Raw genomic sequence first — 16681 nt, 5'->3', positions numbered from 1 at the left:
CGCTTTATCGAGCGCTTTCCAAACTCGTGTCTCATCTTGGAATAAATAAAAAAAATATTGCCTCCCCAGCAGATTCTTTCTCTGTTAGGTTTACTGGCACACAAGGTTTCCGTTGTGTTCTGATGACCAACAAATTCAGAGAATTTCAGACCGAGGGAGGGAGCAAACGCCCAGGTTGGAGAGGCCCTGTTAGAGGCTGCCTAGCCAGCACCTTCCTCTCCAGCACAGCGAGGGATTTTCAACTTGAGCCTCTCCATGCATGGCCTTGAGAAGGATGAAGCATCTTCTGGTTTTGTATTAATCTTGAGCCTCGTTTCTGGCTTTCACTTTGCCTCTCTGCAACTGCCAGTCCTTCTCACTGCCTGGCTCTGAGCGCTCCTGGTGCATACACTCTCTATCTACCAGAAACTCAAATTTGTCTGGAGGTCCAACTAGCTGATGAATGCAAAGCCTGGTCCTGAATCTTTCAGAGATGCTAAAGGCAAGCATAGATACATATAGATAGACATCTGTGCACAAAACCGCACGTGCGGTGTAAGCCAGAACGCTGAAATTCACTTCTAAAGCCAGACATGGTAGTCAATATAATACATGCCATATTTTATCACCTATTTTCCAACACTGCATCACCAGATTGAAGCAGTTCCTAATGTGCAAGTACTTGACAGGGAGAAATACTTGTTAACATCTGCATTTATGGAGCAAAAAATCAAAACTGCAGAGGAAAACTGCACAAACAAAGGAGTTCTTTAGGTGAAAGGAAGAAAGGAAAAATTCGAGATATGAAAAAAAATCTGTTGTGTATGACAGAAATGAAGAAAACACTAATCTGTTATGTACAGGCCTTAGAAAGGGGCCAGGGGGAGTCATTCAGGGAGGCATGGGAATCCTACTGGTTGCTTTAGTTGTTGAAAATAGTAATCAGAAAAACTTTAACTCTTCTTTTTCCTCCAGCAGCTCTCTCATCTGTGCTCTTTCTTGGAGTAATTAATTTGGTAATTACGGATTTCTGCTAGAATGAGCAGAAGCTTTCTCACTGAAGTCAGTAGGAGCTGGAGCTGCTTACACTGGATGCAGCTTTTGTTCTGCAGGAACCATAGCTCCCTTCTTACATCCCCAACAGGGATGTGTCAGAAGTTTACATCTCTGAATATTGTTAGTGTAGCCACTCCTGAGTGGGTTGTTTTTAATAACTTATGCATGCACTGTCCTTGTCCAGCCTTCATTAATAAATCCACTGTGATGAGCAGCGTAGATTAATGTGTGGCTTAAATTACATAACATCCAGGCATCATGACATAGTGAGCAGATAAAGGCATGATTAATTGGTTTTAACAATGTGAATATACCTATGTGATTATCTTTTAGGTTTGGGGTTGGTTTTTTTTGTTTTATTTTAAAAAAGATGCTTTTCCTGTATGCAGATAACATGAAGAGTAAGTCATCTGAGGACAGTCCTTCCAGATGCTGTTGGCACACCAGCTCGACTTTCCTCCCCGCAGACGATGCATGGCAGGGGCAGGGTATGTCTCTTTGCTCATTTTCTGTTGAAAGACGAGTGTACTAATGCTGATACCCTTTTCAGTCTGTTGTCTAAGCCTCAAAAATCAGGGTTCACTTCCCACCTGGCACAAGGCTGGCAGAGGTAAGGGAGAAATTCAGTTTGGGTCTGGTTTTGGGCAGGCGCCAAAAGTTGCTGCGAGCTTGGTCAGAGCAGCAGGCGCCCTGCATGTGACCCTTGAGAAGGGTGAGAACATGCAATTTATTTATGTTTTTACTGAGAAAGTGACAAAAAAGGGATGCAGTAGGTGCAGTCTTGTTAAGTGCGTACATACTGCTGTGCAAAATGTAATTAGAGCTTCTGCGCAGCCAGGCCAGCTGTAGGGAGGCTGTCTGAAGGCTCCCATAGCCCGGTGTCCTCTCTCCAGCGGTTGCACATAGCAGTTGCTGGCAGATAAGCACAGGAACAGGGCAAGCAGAGGGCAATCCCCCCACGTCCTTCCCCACAGCCAGCAGAGAGGGGGTCAGGGACTTCCTGAGCCAGAGGCAACAATATGGGCTCTGTGCTTCAAAAAAACCCACACGTGTTAGCAATCATCTCAGATTACTAAATTTGCAAAATGAATTCAAAGTGGGGTTTGGTTTTCATAACTGAAGCATTGTGTTCCCTTCCCTCCCATCGTGGGGTGGGGAAGGTGGAGCTGAGTGGCCCCTTTCCAGGCAGCCCCCAGCCCGGGCTCTGTGGGGTGGCTGGGGAAGAGCCACGGGGAGGACAGGGCTCTGCTAGAGCACGGGGTACCTTTGCCAAAACTTAAACTTTCCTCTGTAATACTCAGAACCCAGATGCAGAATCCAACTCCAGTGGACTGTGGCAATCAGGATTTCAGCCTTTTTATGCCTGATAATGTTTTGGCGTTTTTTTAACTTTTAAAATCTGCTTGAAAGGCCAGCGTGGGTCCTGAGTGGCTGGAATAATTTGGCATGAACAGTGTGGGTATTGGCCTTTTCTCTTGACCTTTTGGTCAGGATTGAGTGAAGTATCTATTTATACCCCTGTTGTTGGGAGGCCTTACCCTGCTCTTGCAGGGATGATGTCTGACAAGCTGGGCAGACCCCTTCTTGCTTTAGCTGCTCTGATTGCCTTAACTACAGGAGAACCCAGAGCGGTTGAACGCATTGAAGAGAAAAGACTGCGGTCGTCTTGCTTCTCTGCCCAGCGGTAACTGAGACTCTGCAGCAGACGCATGAGCTTGGCCATCAGAGGATTTTATAAATAGCATAGTTTGCTTTAAAAAACAAAACAAAACAAAAAAAAAGCCAAACCAGCCCCAAGCATTCCCCTCCCTTAGTGCTGTGTTTGTTTACCCCCAGGTTGCTGCTGGTAAGCGCCCAGCCCTTTGTAACTTCTGAGCCCAGGCTCGCCCCCGCGGGAAGGAGGGAGGCAACGTAGGTAGCTCTTCAGCAGCATTTCCTTGCGTTGCATTTAGCACAGGTCACACTTGGCACACTCTGGATTTGATCTGTAGTTGCAAAGCCAGGCAGAGCTCCTCTTTTCTTAGTGCTGCGTCTGTCTGAGAGCAGAACAGACAGGAGCAAATTCAGCAGCTTGCTCTTGCAAACATCGGAGCAGATGCATTTTGATTTAAAGCAGAAATGGAAGGATTTCTGCCTGCCTTACAGCTTGCTTCTTAGTAGTAGTAGTTTTTTCCTTTGAATCATCAGCCTTGATATTGATGCAGAGGGGAGTGTCACGAACATGTATTCCCTGAATTTAGATGAGGTAATGGCTGGCATTAAGGTCTGTGCTGCAGGCAAAATGAGCTCTTTGACAGTGAAACAAGGCTTGTTAGCCCTTGCAGGCCTGTGAACTAAAAAAAATGCCATTCATAACCTGAATATGAGCAGGGGTCATTTTACCAAATCCAGATCAGTACATTTAATGAGTCTCTTTGTTCCGTGATGGGCTGGTGCAGAAGAAGGAGCTGGATGCTGGACTCCTGCCTCTGCCCCGGCTCACGGAGCAGCCTTGGCTGGCTCCCCGCGCTGCATCGGGTTGTCTTTTTGTGAAGTACCAGTAATAACAGCCTAACTCGCAAAAGGTTTGAGGCTTAAGTGTTGTTGCAACTGAAAGCATATATACATAGGGGGAGAGTTAGTAGTTAGGGAACTGAGCGGTCACTGTGATCTGGGAGTGTTTAAAAGTGATAAATCAGGCTGGTTTCAAAGCAACACACTGCTAGGCTGACATTCATTTATGATACACGTTGCCGATGGTTAATTGTTAATCATTGTCACATCTGGAGTGCTGCACTCAGTTCTGGACTCCCCAGTACAGGACAGGCATGGACGTACTGGAGTGGGTCAAGGAGAGTCCTTCCGTGTGTATGAGAACCTGATGGGGTGGTTGCCTCTGGTCTGCCCAGTGAGCAGACAAGAGGCAACGGGCATGAAGTGAAGTACGGGGAATTCCATGCATACATAAGAAAAAGCTTTTTTTTTATGGTGAGGGTGGTCAGGCAGCAGAACAGGTTGCCCAGAGAGGTTGCAGAGTCTACATCCTTGGAGATATTCAAAACCCAGATGGCTGCATCCCTGAGCAACCTGCTGTAGCTGAGCCTGCTGTGAGTAGCAGGGTGGAACTAGATGGTCTCCAGAGGCCCCTTCCAACCTCAGTGATTCCATAATCCTCATTCTGTCATCAGTCATTGTCTCTGCATATTCCAACAATTAGTCCTTAGCAATCTAAGCCTTTGTTAGCTAAAGGTATTCAGTGTGTCGGAGCTGAAGCCACATGGTTAGCACTGATGGCTGCAGTCCCTGCAGTCCCACCAGGAGGTTGAAGTGGCCAGGCTCATGGACTCTTCCATGAGGGAAGAGGGCTCCAAAGTGGGCAACTTCTTCCATCCTCATTTTTCCCTGCTCATTGTTACTGTTTGCATGCTTTTCAGCCCTGCCACGAAGAGAAAATCTCTGGTGCTTCTGGCATAGTTCACTTTACTTTCGGGCCCAGGAGCTGCTCTGTTTTTGCCAGGCACCTTTCTTGCCGGTTCTGCAGGGTTGCTGTGGTTCCACCAGGCATCTCCTGCCTGCTCTGCCTCCTGTGCTCTTACCTCGCTGGCTTTACTGCTTGCGTGTTTCCCAATACTGCCTTTGTGCAACTATACCACACGTTTCCCGCTGCCCCGTTGGTGACATTTATGTACTTATGCTGAGCTGTCTCACAAAATGCATTATAGGCTGTGGCTGGTTTTGCTGTTACAAAATGTGTCACCCGCACAGGGCGGCCAGCTGGGCTGCTTTAGAGCACTTGTGTCTGGTTCCAAGGCAAGCAAATACAGATTTTATGCCATGCGTCTGCTTCCAGGTGCAGTGGGCCTGTGCTCTGGTGACAGCGCAGGGCAGTCTCAGAAGACCCACGTTCTGCTTTGCAAACGCAGCATGTCTCATGACCACGAGGGCTGTCTTTTTACCTGTGACTTGGCATCTTCCCAATCAATCCTTCTTGATTGCCAAGGCAGATTTTCCCTGGAACCTTTAGAAAGCGCCCATGTCTCATGACTCCCATCCTTCCTTCTGTCCTGGGGTTAAAATGAATTTTAATTCCTTTGTTTCATGGGAATAAGCAGCTTATTTGGATTAAAAGAAGTCTTTCGTCTGGGATTTATTTGATATTTTTGCACCTACTGAATTATGCTAGAGGAAGGTGCCAAATGAGGGACTCCTACACCCAGCTTTAGACTGGAATGCAAAGCTTTAGACTGGAAATTGTCTATCCATTTGCACTGAATGGATTCCACTTGGTCTACAAGTGAGGACTCAGCAAGAATTTAGGTTAGGACCATGCTCATTACACAGCCACCTGCCCTTTGCAAAGGGACAAGTTTTCTACAGCAGCCACAGAAGGACTCGGCACCGTAGACAATACGCAGTCCCCTAAGGATTTTGCCCTGCCAGATGAAGGGCTGCTGTCCCTTAGGTTTCTGCTGACCATATTCGGGGAAAGCATGCCAAAGAGGGACACTGATAGCATAGGATCCAAACCTACAACTCTGGACTGGAATTTTTTTAATCCCCTTCTTGGTGACACAGACTGATTTTTGCTGCAGTACTTTCCAGCTTCATTTTCCAGGCCAGATAATTAGGTTCAGCCTGTAGAGTCCTCTACTCTACCCTCTCCATCAGCTGGCATAGGGAACCTGCTGACGGTCCCCTTTGACCAGACCCTGCTGCTGTGGGGCCCTGTTTGCCTGCTCCCCGACACCTCTCAGGGCACAGCTGGCTGCTCCCTGGCATTGCCCAGGCAGCCAGAGACCAAGGGCGTTCGGGTGGTCGGCACTGGCATGGACCTTCTGCCTGCAGAAGTGCTGGCATCCTCCCTGATTTCTGAAGACACCTTCAAAGTAGTGCCCTGCAGGATCTTAAAGTATCTTCATTACATGGGGTAGGTGGAAATCACCTTGGCCCTGAAATGCATGCTGCAAAGGGGACGTTTGCTGCTAGCAGGGAACAGAGAAGTACAGCTTTGTCTGGGTGGAGCTGCTGGGGGACTCAGGTGGGTTGCATGCAAGAATCTAGTTGGATAATGGCATTTAACAGCACTGCTTTTGTAAAAATGAACAGCAGGAATTACCAAGATTTTGGTCTATAGATGCGCTGGGAGAGATCACCTCCGTTAGTGCTAAACCCACCAAGGAAGCCGGAGTACTTGCTGCTGCATGGCACATTCCTTTTTCTGCTCATGGTTTTCTCCTACTGAAGGAATTACTGACCAGTTTTAGCCTGTGAGAGAACTTGTGACCCAAGGAGGACCAGTTGATGATTTAAAAATATTAAAGATTATTCAAAGTTTAAAGCCATTTCAGATGTCACAGTAGCTGGAAGGGAAATATGCTATACAACAGGAGAGGCTTTAAACCAGAGCTCTAGGATAAGTACATTTAATCCTATTTTCCCATCAAATCATAAAGAATCTTATATTGCACTTAATTTTACTCTGAGTTGATTTTAAACACCCCTGGGACTTAACGCTTTGGGACCAGTAATTCTGAGATGAGGCAGTCACCGCTGCCTGCCTGAGCTTCTTGCCTATCCACATGATGAGGGCAAAGCACGAACGTAAGCCCATTGCAGGAATTTAGCCACTAAAACTATCTTCATGCTTAAAAACAAGTACATAAACATACTGTTTAAGAGATCGAAAGTTAAATAAGTGAAAACGATAGTCGTGGCTTCCAGTGTGCCTTCCTTAAGTTACAGTCCGTTCTGCTTGCACACCCACGAGAGCATCCATCAGCAGAGCTGCTGCCGTGCAGTGCAGGAGGGACTGTCATTCCTGAAGTCCCGGTGCCATTTCACCAGTCCCTGCATCATACTGTGTGCCTTCCTGGTAGCCAGAATTTGCCTTCTCTCTAGCAGTAGCAGCATGGTTTTGCCTATATTTTTTGCTGCCACAGCACACTTCTGGTATTGTAGTGCAGAGGCAGAGCGTGCACGCACAGGCTGCGGAGCTGGGACTTGCTGTGTCCTCACCCTGATGTACCTTCTGGCATAGATATGGGGTGGAGAGTGCAGGTTGGTATTGCCTTCAACCACAACAGCTAAATTCTCCAGAATTTGTGAGCCAGACCCTCCTGTAACTTAACTGAGGAGAAGCAGCAGAAGCTTTTTGGTGGTGCTATCCCATGCTACAGCTTACACAAAATGTTCTTCAGACATCTAAGTCATTCGTGTACATGGTGCATCTCTCGAATCTAGATGCATTCATTTGCCTAAAATACTTAGACTGGAATTTTGTGGGGAATACATTAGAAAATACTTGTTCCTGTCCCTTTTGAAGAAGGAAAGAAATACTGTCTATGTACAGGGCATGGATTTTAAACTGAGAAGCTTGAGCAATGTTTATAATCATGTTTATAACATTTGGCAGCAAACTGGACAGAGCGACTTTTTGGAAACAATTTTCTTTTATCATCCCCAGCATGCTTTTGGTTTTGGCCCTGCTTCAACTAGAAGTTTTTCCATCCAGCCTGGGATCTTTTAATATTTGTTTTTATTTTAAGAGACGTGATCAGCTAAGAGTTATTATTATATGTTGTGTTTTGAAAGTCTTTCTCCCTGTTAGGGTGAGACTTAAGATTGTTACATTCAAACCATTAAAAAAATAATCAAGTAGTCCTTTCAACATCTTATGGTGATTTATCTGCTTTTTTGCACCTCATTCAGTTTGGGCAAAGAAATTAGACTTGTCTGGTTTGCCTTCTTGCCTGAGGATCATTTGCCAGTGCTTTGTGGAGAGGCAGCTGAGGGCTTGTGGCCAGATTTTCAAAGGTACCAGATGCTGGCAGATACAGAAACCTAAAAGATTTTCAAAAGTTTTCTGCCTAGCCCCCACGAAATGATCAGAATCGATGCAGGGTAGGTGTTATCTATTTCATGCATGTTTAGAGTTGCATGTTAGGGAGCTTTGGAAAGGCATCGTGTTGGTGCCTTTCTGGCTTGCATTCAAGAAAAGACAATGGAAGAGGAAGACCAAGTCAAGAATGCACTTGGTACTATTTTTTTATAGGAAAGAAAAGCCAATGAGAGCATTGACAAATGCACAAATCCTTTGCTGATATTACTCTTCCACACAAATAACTGCCCTAAGGATGGTGTGTTGCAGTGAGTGGAAGAGCGTGCTGCCTCTGCCAGTGTTTCTGGATATGCCTGAATCCTTCTCCTTGAAATTAAAAGAAAATATTTGACAAGCCATGCTATTAGTTTTGTAAAGCTTGTTTTATCGAAGCGCAGGCTGGAAGGGCTTTTGTTCCTGCATGTGTTTTCTGCCCTTCTTTAATTTTCCACCTGTCCTGGAGAGCGCATTCACTAATTGTGAATTAGCAGTCAATGTATACTTTTTAAAATACATTTAAGGCGCATGTGCATACATGCACTCCCAGCCATCCCATCAGCAAGCAGGAAGATGACAGAAACTCTTTGCAGCATTTGTGTTACTAGTATGAGCCTGGGAAGTAGAATGGATTTGAAGATGACTCATTCATATGCTTGTCCTAATAGATGATCCTTCAGCAATTGACCTAGACTCCGACTGGAAGGCTCCAACGGAAGAGTGGGGAAACTGGACAGGAGATGAGGAGCATCAGACAGGGGACGAGAAGGAGAAGGTGAGGCAGTGGCATTGATGACCAAGGTAGACCTGCTCCACTGGGGTCAGTCTCAGCCAGACTGGGGTGTCCAGTCCAGCTCTAGAGCCGGACTCCTCTGGTCGTGGGGGCTTTCTCACGCTGGGAGGAGACGCTTGGCTTGGTTGCTCCCCTGACCTGTCTGAGATAGCTGGAGCTGGGGGTCACACTTGCAGGACCTATGAGATGGGTTGGGGGTGTTGGCTGGTTCTGAGAGTTCATCATCCGGGTGGCATTGCTGTCCTGAGCAGCAGACGTCGGGTGTTTGCCACCCTGTGTGAATGAACTCTTTTTACTGTCGCTGACCTTCCTGATACCTGGGGCTTAAAAGAGGTGTAGAGTCCACAGGTGAACACCAGCCTTCACACCATCCCAGGCAGCTGGGACGTATTTATTTAAGTGAGAGGGTTTGCTGGTAGTGATACAGTCGTAGCTTGGGTGGAGAGGTAGAAGCAGAAAGCTTGCTGTTTAAGTGCTTTCTAGAAGCCCAGGGAAATGTCCCTCTTTGGCAGCAGTGAGAAGAGCATCCTGAGCTTTTTGCAAACAGCTGTCTTAAGCCGAGGTGTGTACCTTATCCAGAGAGAAGCCCAGCTTGTACACGGTCAGCACACACTCCGGGAGGTAATCAGTGTTCCTGAAAAAAATGTGAATCAGCCGTCCCAGGCCTCCTCTTATAAAATCTCTGATGCTTTCAGGATTTGCCAAAAGGCAAAGCAGGCATTCATTTCTGCCTTTCTGGACTCGAAAGCAAAACGCAGCGGAAGAAGAAGAAAATTGAAGTGAAGGAAGCAAGGGGTGGAGCTGGACTGAGGCATGTGAGTATTTTGTATTCCCAGAGTAGTGTCTGGTTTTCCAAGAGCGGAGGGGGATGTCTTCTCCATTAGGATGATGTGACCTAAGGGGGCCTTTTCTTCCTCTCCATCTTCTGGCTTCCTCTTCTCTTTTCTCCCTGCCCTCCCATAAAAGAAGGGTGAGCACAGTGACCAGTGGGTTTTTGCAACACGGTATTCCCTAACATATTTACAAAACACTTTGATTTTGCAATGCAGAGAGGAGCAGATGGCTTTAATCATGGAAGAAAAAATGCTTTCTCAGGCAAATGCACTCCAAGTTTAGTGTACAACTGGGCTGTGTTTTATCTGTGGTGGAAGGTCACCTGGAGATACTAACAGTAACACAAAGGTGGTTCCTAAAAGCCAGTGAAGATAAAGTGAGACCAATGTTATACCAGTGAAAAACTTATTGAGAGAAAAACGTCTCAGAGTGCAACAGAGAAAGGCTGTGGAAAATGTCAGCTCGTTGGGGATGGGAAGTACAAAGGAACAGAGTGTTGACGGGGTTTTGGACCAGTCCTTAGCTGTGATGTCCTTGCTGCTCAGTGAAATGAGAAATGGGGGGACTGCCCAAAATGTTCTAATTGTTTTTCATTCACTTGTCACTGAATATGTTGCTCTGGACTCGTATGGCTGTGTAGTATCATTTGTCTTCCCCTTGCATCCACTGTGGTCTCTCCTGATCCTTGGGACAATTTTTCTCCCTGAACTCCTGATGCTCCCGTTTTAAGGGAAAAGCTTTTAACTAACTCACTGACTACAGCCCACATGGTCATTAGGACAGCCCATCAGTTACTGGAGTGCTGCCAGGCCGCTCTCTCTCTTGCACATCCAATTAGTTGCTTTAGCTTTGTATGTACCTTAATGAATAATCTTAATAGTGCTGTTCAGACTCCTCAGGACAGCATTGTTTCTTCTGGCACGTTTATGATGGGCCAGAAGGAGTTTGTGCTGCACGTCAGCCCCAAATGCCGGTGTCTGCTGCTGTGCAAGCTCATCCTTTGGAGATGGACATAAGAAAATGAAATTACTTATGAAGCAAGATACACAAAGTTGCTCATCATGCTCCCTGTGCTACCTCCCCTATTTGTGGACTGTGGTCATTTAGCAGTCACTGGGCACATAGAATCATAGAATCGTTTAGGTTGGAAGAGACCTTTAAGATCATCCAGTCCAACCGTTCACCTAGCACTGCTTAGTCTTCAGTCTCGCTACACAATTACAGTACTTTCACCTCAATATGTCTTGCTGTTCTGCTATTCACGGGGGAAAACATGGGGAAAGATGGTAATGAAAGACAATGTCAATACTTTAATCCCTTCTAAAACAAATACAGGTAGGTAGATGACATCCCAGAATATTCTAACCCTTTAAAAACTAATTTGTCCTGCAGTTTCTTTAAATACCCTAATTCCCTCCAATAATGACATTTTCTCTCATATTTTGTACTCGCATATGCTTCGTTTAACTCATATGCTTAGTGAAGCATATTGTTTCAATTAAGCCCCAGCAAGGTTTGGAAACAAGAATGGAAGAAGGCCCAAGGGACTTGGTATCTACAAAACATACCAGTGATGCAGTCTGTGCTTCCTTCAGAAAATCCTTGGACGTTGCTAATAATTCACCCAATAATGGTAAGTGATTGTTTTTGCACATCTGATGATTTTTGGTTTCAGAATAATATGTAATCCAAGAAATGTTCACAAATGCATTTTTAAGTGAATCTGCAAAATGCTTCTCCTTTAGCTGCATTAGTTAATTCTTAGAGAGGCTCTGTTATATTTTTTTCTGTGACAAATACCTGTTCCTGCTCCTGCCAGAGTTAATGAGCAAAACTGCTATTGCATTTAGTGGGAGTAATTTTTGCATGGCGCTTTTAAATGTGAAACAGAAGCAAGCGTATGTGTGAGTCAGAGCCCACTAAAAGCATTCAGAGCCCTCCCCGTGACTTTGGATTACCCTTGCAAGTAGGTGGCCCTTGTAAAACACATATAAGAACCCCAAAATACCCTTCTTCAGGCGAAAAGCCAACAGTTCCCAGGGATGTGATTGCACGTGGAAGGTTTGTGCACTGGCCCCTGTTGTTTGTATGGCAGGTGTACCTGGAAAAAAGGAGAGGAGGAAGAGGAAGAAAATGAAGACTTGAGGGAGCTGTGCAGCTGCCAGAGTGACAACCCAATGGGGCAGGCATGCCAATGAGCTGCAAAGATTCTGCTTTCTGCGATGCCGCGCTGAGCCCAAAGCAAAGAGAGGCTCCAGGAGACCTCCCAGCGAGAGGAAGAGGAGGAGCAGTGAGCCAGAGAGCATGAGTGTGTGAGCGAGCGGAGAGAATGAGCACGCTGTGCGCAGGAGGTGGCGTTGAAACAGAGTGGCTGTTCATTACAAACTGCTGCCCTTGATTAAAAGCTGTTGAATGGGTTTTGACTGGTTGCATTAAGTCCTTTCAGTTTTTCACTGTCATGTTGTTTGTCAGCTTGTAATGTTATATGCCATTGTAGAAATGGTTGGGACATACCTGACCGTGATTGTACTTCAGTGCCATGGAGGGTCCACCAGCTAGTCTGGTCTCTGGCATTTTTGCAGAGGTGCTCATCGACAGGCTACTAATGTACAGAAGGAAGCACTGTTCAGAGACAAAGGGAGAATAATGTGGATCGTTCTTAAACCTCCTAAATCTTTTAAACCCTTGTTGGCTGCTGCATTCAGACTTGCCTCATACCTTGACGTATTTATACTTTTCACCCCACGTCAGGCTAGCTTGCTCCACAAGGGAAAATTTCTAGAGGAGGTTTTAAACTTACTTGGAAAGATGGTCTAAACCCCTTTTTTCTCCTCAGATTTCATGGTGGGCTAAAGTTTAAAGTCTGTATGTCCAAAGCATGTTGCATTTGTACTTATAGTAGACTGAAGTAACTTTTTGAAATCATTTTTCTTAACCTGATGTTTGGAAGTTTTTATCATTTTGTTACTTAAATATTCTACTATAAACTAAATTTGTGAACGAATTTTTTAAAAATGTCATTTTAGTATTTATTGAAGAGTGTGTATTTCTCGTCGTCGGAGAGCTTATAGTATGGAGGAGGGAATGTGTTACAATTTAATACTGTGGTTTATAAATAACACTGAGCTGACACCACTAAAAGCTGGAGCCCTTTATCCCTAGAGGAGCTGCAGCTCTGGTGGTAGCTGTGAGGGTTTCTTAGATGGTCCTGAGAGTGTGCCTCCACCTGATCCATCTTAGAAGTCCTGCCTCGAAGGATAATGATTGCAGGATCTCCATCTCCATTCGACTTTGTGCCTTTGGAGATCGTATAGGAAGATTACCTTACTAATGCATGTTAAACATATGCACGTTCGTAGGCACTGGGCTAATGCTGTGAAACTCATTTCACGTAGGACACTGAGTAACCAGGGATGTTAATGGCTGTACACCACTACAGCAGCACTCCTGTTTGCATCATGGAGCCAGAGGAGAGCTCTGTGCTTCTGCCGTCACAGCCACCCACTCCCTGACGCTGGCTTGTCTGAGCTTTACCTGCAGCTCAACACTTTTACCTGATAGCCTTCGTCTGCTGCATCGCTGTCAAAGCAGCTGTATCCTTCAGAGAAGCAATTTATTGCAGCAATGTATTTGTGTTTGGAGTTTAGCTACTGTATGTTAAAGGGCAGTTCTCTTGTGCTGTGATTTTTGGGGTAGCTAGCTGTACAGTGTGCCGTCAAACTCAGCACAGCGGGATTGTTTCAGACAGACAGGTGAGGGGTGATCTTACCTGATGCCACTTAGCAACCCACTGTCTACAATCTGCACATCTTGGTGTTTGTGTCTCAGTGTAGGGGAAGTACAGGCAGTTTATGAATGGACTGACTAGACCAAAGGGCTTTTATCTGAAAAGTAACTGGTTTGGAGCAGATGCATAACAAGAAAATGCATGGCCTCACTGGAGAAACAAGTACAGCAAGTTCAAGGATTTAGAAGATGTGTTAATGAGTATGTGGGTAATGAGTAAAGTTCTGCTGTCTCTCAAGCCAATGGAAAACACTCATTGACCTCATTGAGGCCAGGATGTTGCCCAAGGTCTTTGTTTAGCATTGAAGATAACCTCTGTCATCCAAAAAAAAAAAAAAAGAAGAATGAAGATGATAGATAGCTAAAGAGAAGTTCATAAGATTGCTAGACTCCAGATTTCTTCCGCTTTTTTCTCTGTATCTGCTTGCAAACTTTTTGATGTCTGTGTAATTATGTTTCATTTCAACATGTTACAGTATTTCCAGTGTTCATTGTTTTTACAATAAAAAATCAAAACTTTTGCCGAAAGCCCAGCACTCGTGAGCAGTTTTATTTAATTAGTTTGTATGTGTGTGAGTAAGAGTATGTGTTTTTGGCTAAAACCATTTCATTTTCAAGCTTTTTTGAGGTACTATAAATGGTTTTTAAGAGATTTCCTTCATCTGAACCCTTTTATGTTTAGGAAACCCTCATTACATTCTTCTGTTGTTGAGATAAAAGAACAATCAAGAGCTGTAACACTGACAAGTTGACTGCAGTGCTGATGACAAGCAGCAGCAAATTATATTACCCGTTTTTTCTGTCAAATTCATCAGTACCACTCTTACTGACATCAGGGGTATCAGGAGAGCTGTATTTTTCATCTGGCTCCACCATTTCACAGATGGGAAGTCATCCCTGTAATACAGATGGGCTCAGTAGTTTATAGCAGCACCTGATTTAATATCACATTCTAATGTAGGCAAAGAAAATATACTCCTACAACTAAATACTGTTGATTGTAGGCTTTCCTAAATAACTGCAAAGCTCTCTTCAGGGCAAATTTGGTGGCAATGTACTGTTTGTGTGATTCACCTGCTGTATCAGTACCATTGCTGCGAGTAGTTAGGAAGGGTATGTTGCGTACCGTTCAGTTGATACGGCTGTGGCAGCGCCGGCTGCGCCGCATCCCCCAGCGCTGCTTCTCCAGGGGCTCCCAGGGATGGGAAAGCGTGCTGCGGGGCTGGTTCCTCAGTCAAAGCACTGAGTTTAAAAAAAACAAACAAACCAAAACACAAAGCACTCAGCAGCTGCTGTTAACTTCCATTCTTTCACTTCCTAGTCCTCAGAGGCTGAAAAACCATTGCTCAGCTTAGCAAACGGTCTTTGCAGATGGCCAGCGCCTTTGAAAAGCAGACCTTTGAGCCCCTTATGAAATTTCCCTTCCTTTCATCACTTCATGTTCAGGCTACTCCGTGGTTTGTATGCTTTTAAGACGTCTCCCCTTCTCTTCTGTGATAATTAACTGTTCTGTGCAAATCATCAGCCTGCTGTGCTGCTTCTGGCACCGAGAGTGTTAAACGAATGTGCTTGATGTGATCCTTCTCCTAGTCTCCTAGCTGGAGAGTAGCATTAAGTCCTCAGACAGGAGATTCAACATCCCTCCAACAGGTTGTAGCATTGCTTGTGGTACAGCTGAATGTTTTTATTCTCTGTATTACTTATCCCTTAGAAGGGTAAATCTAGAGTAGCCTCTCTTTGGTCATTCATCAACCCAGTGGAGTCTAATTGCCAGTTCATGGGCCAGATCCAGCTGGCTCCCCCTGCCTTTTCCCTAAGCAATTTATTAGTTGCTTGAGTGGCACATGCCTCGGGAACAGCCAAAAGCCTGCAGATGGCCCAGCGGCTGGAAATCAAGCCTCTGGTGCAGCCATGGCGTGGGAGGTGGGATGAAGTGTGGCTGGGAAAACATCTATGATCTGCTTAGGAGCAAGCAATTCCTTGTTACAGCAGCAGCTGTAATGATGAAATACACTGGTTTAAGTTTCAACTTTCTCTTAAACTCAGCCTGCTCTATTCTTGTAATGATGCTCTCTTTCTTGCGGGAAGCCTTCTGAAGGTGGAAGATTGGCTATATCCCTAATAATAGGGCATATCCGTAAGCGATGGGTCCGTGAGTATCTGAGGCACTAAGATGTGGTTGATGCTGCAACTGATGAACTCCTGACCTACAAAGCTGTGTTTACTCACAGGCAGACTGCTGGGTGCAGATGCAGAAACTGAAGCTTTGCTTCACACTCAAACCATAGTGTAACACCGTCAGGGTTAAGTGGGGCAACAGCAGAGAGAAACTGGACCTGCTGTTCCATAATTATCTGTAATTGATAGTTGTAATTATAATTATCAAGGTTCCACCCAATCTGCCGATCAGTGGCACAGCTGACATATCTGCATGAGCCGAGTATCAGGTAGACATGCTAATTGCATGGCAGAAAATAATTTATTTGCTATGCTAACAACACAGGCCTGCTCCATAATGCTGAAAATGCTCTAAGGGTGGCTGGCTCCTTGTGAGGAGAGAGGGGTTTTAAGTCATGGGCTACAAAGATCAGATATAGGAAATCTTGTCCTTCTGCGATTGTATTGAACCAGACCCAGGGGTCTTTTCAAGGCAAATTGAACTTTCCGGTATGTGCCATCCCCGATATTTAGCTCTGCAGATGTTTTCTTCTGGACAGGAAGCATCCTCCTGTACTGAAAGGACACTGTAATGCATTGGTCCCAGAAACAAACTCCCTGGGCCTTTCTGGGAAAAAGCCACTGTAAAAATAACTGACCCTTGTACCATCCCATCCAGAGAGTACTAGAAACTTGGTAAACTTTAGTTCATCAAATTTTGGTTTCTGTATCTGTACATGGATATAGGAAAATAGTACATTATTTTCCTTTGGTGGTGGTGGTGGTTCTGAGTACTCCAAGTTATAGAGATGCATGATTAATTACTTAATCAAGCACTTTTGGCAGCATCAGCTGCCTGCCACTGTGTTCCTCCTGGAAATCTCTGCTAACATCCCAAGCTGCAAACCCATTCAAAGAGAAAAGAAATAACAATCACCAGAAGGTAACTCCTCCTGCTTCCCCGGGTGGGTAGCGTTCAGGTCCTCAGGCTCCTCCCGCTCACCCTGCCAAGATTCACGGAGAGGCAAGTCCAGGCCGAGGGCTGGAAGGGGGAGATTGCCAGTTAAGCGCAGGACATTTCCCGTTTCCAGCACTCACTCTTAGTCATGTGAAAGTACGGAGAGATCCGAACTTGCAAGTACCATTTTAGATGGAGGAAAATGCTGTACGTTATTTTTAGCCATTTTTATAGTTCCTCAGCTGTATGAAGATATAAATGAACC

At 45.2% G+C, this 16681-nt stretch overlaps 1 protein-coding gene and 1 long non-coding RNA gene across 3 annotated transcripts in view; one reads left to right on the top strand and one right to left on the bottom strand.

The window, feature by feature from the left end:
- The window catches only part of LOC148053481 (uncharacterized), a 30078-nt gene extending 16249 nt beyond the window's left edge, over positions 1 to 13829 (top strand). The window contains exons 7-11 of one of the 2 annotated variants that reach the window (XM_087775615.1): positions 1425 to 1523; positions 8557 to 8663; positions 9377 to 9496; positions 11019 to 11148; positions 11611 to 13829. In XM_087775615.1, coding sequence (XP_087631741.1) covers positions 1425 to 1523; positions 8557 to 8663; positions 9377 to 9496; positions 11019 to 11148; positions 11611 to 11660 — 506 coding nt within the window. In that variant the 3' untranslated portion in view covers positions 11661 to 13829. Of the gene's footprint in view, positions 1 to 1424; positions 1524 to 8556; positions 8664 to 9376; positions 9497 to 11018; positions 11153 to 11610 lie in introns of both variants that reach the window. The other variant, XM_087775616.1, reaches the window with a different exon arrangement.
- Positions 13830 to 14093: 264 nt separating this feature from the next.
- On the bottom strand, positions 14094 to 16426 carry LOC148053480 (uncharacterized). Its single transcript, XR_015708118.1, has 3 exons — positions 16396 to 16426; positions 14428 to 14543; positions 14094 to 14198 (listed from the first exon to the last, which is right to left on the bottom strand). It is a non-coding gene; the product is annotated as an uncharacterized LOC148053480 (long non-coding RNA).
- Positions 16427 to 16681: the final 255 nt, after the last annotated feature.

Source organism: Nipponia nippon, unplaced genomic scaffold, assembly GCF_047370975.1.
Source record: "Nipponia nippon isolate SJK-2023a ecotype South Korea unplaced genomic scaffold, ASM4737097v1 scaffold_4, whole genome shotgun sequence".
NCBI classification, from domain to species: Eukaryota; Metazoa; Chordata; class Aves; order Pelecaniformes; family Threskiornithidae; genus Nipponia; species Nipponia nippon.
Note: the sequence above shows the minus strand (reverse complement) of the source record. Positions and strands in the feature narration are given on the sequence as shown.